Below are 6,006 nucleotides of genomic sequence, written 5' to 3'. Positions count from 1 at the left end.
ACATCGCCGAATTGTAATCACTGACTTTTTTAAAATCTTGGAATCTCAGTGTGTTTCATTCATCCCGGGCGGTCGGAAGTATAACTTCCCTTATATGTTCAAATCTTTCTTTTAATCCCTTCCACAAAGCCATGGGATTTTTTTCAGTCAGATATTCACATTTCAATCCATCGTCGAGATGTCGACACAAAAATATCATGGCTCTTGCCTTTTCTTGTGACGTGCATATGCCATTTTCTTTAATGGTCTCGCTTAGACCCAATGACTCAAGATGCATTTCTACATCTAGAGTCCATGGCATATAATTCTTTCCCGTGATGTCGAGCGCAATAAATTCGAGCTTTGTTAAATTTGACATGGTGGTACTAAAAAAAAATTACGATGCATTTTATTAGTTAATAAATATTGCAATACAAAGTAACGGATAAACAACAAGTACAAGTATTTGTAAAAATAAAGAAAACGCACGAAGAGGATATTCTCCGATAAATACAATACTCGTGAGTATGATAACCAAAATAATTAAATATATCCTTGAGAAAGCCATCTTCTTTTTTCTTCGAAAAATTTGATGATGAGTAATTTTTAGAGAAGAAGAGAAAGTTGGAGTGATTGAATGTGTTTGTGAGATGATATTTATAGGGCAAAAACTAGCCGTTTGTTACCGTTTATGATCGTTGGTGTACAAAAAATAAATGTATGTATTTGTATAATTTTATGGTAATAATATGATGTATATAATATTAGACATGTTTAAATAATTATGTATATCATATCATAATATTATAATGAGTGTCATAATTTATTTTGTTTAAAAACCTTATAGGCTTTTATACTTGTCGTATCCCTTACCGGGAGTGTGGGATGTCGTCTTAACATCCTCCCAGGATTTATAACAAGTTTATGAAAAATTTATTTTTATTATTTCTAATAATAACATTATATTGTATATTACACAATAAATAAATAACAGTAAAATAAATATTATTACTTTTTGTTTAAAAACCGTATAGGCTTTTATACTTGTCGTATCCCTTACCGGGAGTGTGGGATGTCGTCTTAACATCCTCCCAGGATTTATAACAAGTTTATGAAAAATTTATTTTTATTATTTCTAATAATAACATTATATTGTATATTAAATAAATACACAATAAATAAATAACAGTAAAATAAATATTATTACTTTTGTTACCTTTTTCTTCTGTTTGGAGCTTGGAATAGTATGTAGGACTTTTAGAGCTTCGTGCTGATAACGTGTTGTGAAAAAGTAAAAATTTATGGTAAAAAGTAAAAATCTCAAACTCTCAAAATTTACCAAACTACACACTTTATAATATTTTTCTCTCTACTCAATTGTGATTTTCTTCACAAATGAAAGATCTATTTATAGAATTTCATTACACATAATCCAAAAAATAAAATACATCATTACCTACATCATCACACATAAATTTCTAACTTTACAACTCTTATTTTCAACATTCAAATATTCAACTATTACTTTTTCCATATTAAAATATATTATTTCAACACATTGTATATATATTATTAAATATACGTAGGAAGTCCAGGCCCATGTGATTGGCTAAAATGTCCGAAAATACTACACCTTCACAATTCTCGGTGTCTTCCCATTTAGATCTGAAGCCTACTCCTGCAATCCAACGCCTACCCATTTCAAGTTGGCTCAAGATTTCAGTTTTTACAGTTGAAACCGAGGAGATATAAGGGTGATCGGTACTTGAGATGGGTATGGCGGGTGTCCGAGAAAATGGGAACAGAGAGATGGGTATAGGGATGGCTCTGGGAGCCCAGAATAAGTACAGGAGAATGGATTCTCATTATGAAGACGAAGATGATTTGCAGATGGAGAAGAGGAGGAAAGATAGAAGAAAATACGTGTTTGCTTGTTCTGTTTTTGCATCTCTTAACAGTGTCCTCCTTGGCTATGGTAAAAGAGAAGATTGCTTCCTTGATATCCAGTTTTGTTTTCTGTTCCCATTACTTTTCTTTTTTTTCCTGGATGGTTTGTATTATGTATTTTTTGGTTTATTTGTTCTGGCTAAGAGAGGAATGAGAAAACTGGAGAAGTAAAAAGTCAAACATGGAAGATGATTTATGTGTTTAAAGATTCAAAGAGTCTTGTTGAAATTGGATCGGATCACCAATCTTTTGCAAGTACACACTGATGATGTATTGTAAAGATACAAAAAAAAGTGCATTAAGTTTGATCTTTGAATGGGGGTGTACTTGGATAAACAATCTCTACATGATATCTAGTTGGATTAAATATTTGTTGAACCCACACATCCACTCGTATATGTAGCTAGAAGAAATAATTTGAAGTCATTATTGCTGATAAAATATGGATCTGATCAGAACGAGTGATATTCAATTTGACTGAAGTTTGAATGCCTGCAAACTACTTATACAACTTTTAAAGGAGTTAATTTGCTGGCTCTTTGGGTGTATAAGTTCATCTACAATGTGTAAACTTTTTTCTTTGTAGCCAGCTATCTGGCTGCTGTATCGAGTTGCTTTTGTTTTACATTTTATTTTAAGAAATTGGGACTGCAACTATCTGTCTGTTAGTTGATCTCATCCATGGAAATGGTTGTGGTTCATTTACATGCTACTTTGTGTTTATAGATGTGGGTGTCATGAGTGGAGCAATCCTATTTATTCAAGAAGATCTGAAAATAACAGAGGTGCAAGAAGAAATTCTGGTTGGCGTTTTGAGTATTATGTCCCTTCTGGGCAGTTTAGGTGGTGGTAGAACATCAGATGCTATTGGTAGAAAATGGACAATGGGGTTAGCCGCCATAGTGTTTCAATCAGGCGCGGTGGTAATGACGTTTGCGCCATCTTTCCAAGTACTAATGATAGGAAGAATCTTGGCTGGGATAGGGATAGGATTTGGCGTAATGATTGCACCAGTATACATAGCTGAGATATCGCCAACCGCTGCACGTGGGTCGCTTACTTCATTCCCCGAAATCTTCATCAATCTCGGGATACTTCTTGGTTATGTCTCCAACTATGCCTTTTCTGGTCTTCCACCACACACAAACTGGAGAATCATGCTTGCGGTGGGAATATTACCGTCAGTATTCATTGCATTTGCCTTATGCATAATTCCTGAATCACCACGTTGGCTAGTGATGCAAAATCGAGTAGAAGAAGCAAGGTCGGTGCTGTTGAAGACAAACGAAAATGAAACAGAGGTCGACGAGAGACTTGCAGAGATACAGTTAGCTGCTGGACATCCCAGCACTGATAAAAGTGAAGAAAAATCTGTGTGGCATGAAATTCTACATCCTTCTCCTGCACTTCAAAGGATGCTTATTACTGGAATTGGGATTCAAAGCTTCCAACAGATTACAGGTATAGACGCAACTGTGTACTACAGTCCAGAAATCTTTGCAACAGCTGGTATTGATGGTAACTCTAATCGTCTTGCTGCAACCGTTGCAGTGGGAGTAACAAAGACTGCCTTTATAATGTTTGCAATTCTTCTCATTGACAAAGTTGGGAGAAAACCCCTCCTCTACGTAAGCACAATCGGTATGACAATATGTTTGTTCAGCTTAGGTGCAACTCTCTCGTTTATGGGAGAAGGGTCGTTTGGGATTGCATTGGCAGTTTTATCAGTCTGCGGAAACGTAGCTTTCTTTTCTGTAGGAATCGGTCCTGTCTGTTGGGTTTTGACATCGGAGATTTTCCCTTTAAGGTTCCGTGCTCAGGCGTCTGCACTTGGTGCCGTAGGAAACCGTGTCTGCAGTGGTGTTATAGCCATGTCCTTCCTGTCAGTCTCGCGAGCAATCTCTGTCGGGGGGACGTTCTTCATCTTCTCTGCCATTTCTGCGCTTTCCGTGGTGTTTGTGTACAAATGTGTGCCAGAAACAAAAGGGAAATCACTGGAGCAGATCGGAGCGTTGTTTCAGGACGAATACGTGCTGCGAGGAAGTGAAGTTGAAATGGGAGATGTCCAACATTTGGTACAGAAAGAATGAATTTTTATTTCTACCTTTTGGCCAAAATAGTTCGATTTCCAATTCCTTGAAAGATCACTCATGGTGGAATTATCTCGTATTCTTTGTAACAAGTTATCTATCGATAGGTGGAATTTTAATACTTTTGTTCCACAAATGAAAAGGCAATGGTTTATTCTGCTACCATACATGTACTCTTCCAACTATTTTTTTCCCATGAATTTGGGTTGAAATTGCTGCGACAATGAATGAAAAATGCCTCCGTTTTGTCGATATTATCATTCTGTTGTTTTAGTTACCAAAATAATATTATATCATGAAAGAATTCAGTTATTATTTTTGTGTTGAAAATTAATATTCAAAAGAGGTGTATTGAATATTTTAATGTTGGAAATAAGAGTTGTAAAAATTAGAAATTTGTGTGTGATGATGAAGGTAATGAAGTAATTTATTTTTTGGATCATTATCAAAGAAATTCTATAAATAGCCTCATCATTTGTGAAAAATTCACAATTTAGTTGAAAGAAAAATATTATAAAGTGTCTAGTTTGATAATTTTGAGAGTTCGATATTTTTACTTTGAGTAAGTCTCTGAAAGGGGATCGGTTACGGTGACCGAAAGCGCAACGGAAGTTTTAAAAATCGAATTTTTATGTAAATTTTCGACCACCACTTATAATGTGTAGCAAATACAATAAACACCAAATATATCATACATAGGGTGTTTATAGAAATGTACCTATCAATCTTAAAAGATTGATGATGGCTCCAACTTAGTTGATATACAACTAAGCACTTCAATGGCAAGACAATTTTTAAGCTTCCTTTGAGCCCACCTTGCTCAAATATTAAGCCCACCACCAACTAGCTAGAACCACTCTAATTTTGCACTAGAAAAATTAGAGCATTTTTCTTTGAGAAGTGTATTGTTTCTCCAACAATTGAAGAACAAAAATTGGAGAGAAAAATGATAGGAATTTCGGCCATGGTGTATCCTTGGAGAAAAGGGAAGACTTTCTTGGTTTAGCAAAAAGGTTGTGGTGTCCCAAAGCATCTCATGCCTTGGACATTGAAAAAGTTGTCTCCCAACCCTTCACCTCCCTTGAATTCCTTTTGACTTGGGCTTGTAACAATTACAAGGCCCATGGACTTTTATTTAAATGTCTCAAACACATTTGAGACCATTTAACATTTACTTGATTTTACTCAAGCCCACTAGTTTAATAATTAATTCTAATTGGGCTCTACAAGGCCCAATGTAGTTTAATTAATCCAACACATGAATTAATTTAATTATTTGGACTTTACTAGGTGTTAGAGTAGGTGCACGTCGAGCCAAGTGTTGGCCGAGTGTTCACGATGAAACTCTATGTATAAACGATCATTATTTTAATAATATTTGAATTTATTATATTGGCGCATCTTTATCTGTTTACCCATGCTAGTTGCATAGATATAGTCCTTGAATATACAAATAGTAGAAAGAATATGAGATGCTCATATGATGAGTATCATGAAACTCATATTTGGAATACTGTATATTCTAAACGGTTCCTAGTCGATTCAGCCGCCACTAAGAAGGATATAGGCCGCTCGAGTTAGAGACTAGTATCTGCGATGTGAGTACCATGTTTCATTGGTAAGGGACATTGTGATGTCCGAGCATGCAGATAGGTGCTCCTGGTAGAGTGCACCGAACAACCCTCTATAAAGGACTTTCCAAGTGGTTCTCACTTATCGAGTGGAAAAGTCCTAGTTTATGGTTGTACACCATTAGTCCTTATGACCCGGGACAACATTGAGAATCTATGTGCTAGCGTTTCACTTTGACTTATTTACCGACTCTTATGGGGTCATCAGGTGGCAAGGTTGGGTGTTACGGCGAAACATATAGGAGTCGATACATTGTAGTCGGGGATTCACCGCTTACCTTCGGGTATGGATATCCTATGTGTTCTCATGTATGTGTGGGTTGAAATCTCTGATCAGAGTATGGTGGTAATTATGAAAG

General features: G+C 35.8%; 1 protein-coding gene across 1 annotated transcript; it reads left to right on the top strand.

Moving 5' to 3' along the window:
* The first annotated feature begins 1,567 nt into the window (after positions 1-1,567).
* LOC140814115 (probable polyol transporter 4) lies at positions 1,568-4,181 on the top strand. The gene is made up of 2 exons (XM_073172992.1): positions 1,568-1,954; positions 2,653-4,181. The coding sequence occupies exons 1-2, from the start codon at positions 1,750-1,752 to the stop codon at positions 4,014-4,016; spliced, it is 1,569 nt and encodes a 522-aa protein (XP_073029093.1). The 5' UTR covers positions 1,568-1,749; the 3' UTR covers positions 4,017-4,181.
* The last annotated feature ends 1,825 nt before the right edge of the window (positions 4,182-6,006 follow it).

This window comes from Primulina eburnea, chromosome 15 (assembly GCF_022965805.1).
Source record: "Primulina eburnea isolate SZY01 chromosome 15, ASM2296580v1, whole genome shotgun sequence".
NCBI classification, from domain to species: domain Eukaryota; kingdom Viridiplantae; phylum Streptophyta; class Magnoliopsida; order Lamiales; family Gesneriaceae; genus Primulina; species Primulina eburnea.
Note: the sequence above shows the minus strand (reverse complement) of the source record. Positions and strands in the feature narration are given on the sequence as shown.

Coding starts and splice junctions, on each gene's coding strand:
- LOC140814115 (XM_073172992.1), top strand. CDS start 1,750: ATGGGTATGGCGGGTGTCCGAGAAAATGGGAACAGAGAGATGGGTATA. Junction 1,955..2,652: donor CAGTGTCCTCCTTGGCTATG/GTAAAAGAGAAG, acceptor TTGTGTTTATAG/ATGTGGGTGTCATGAGTGGA.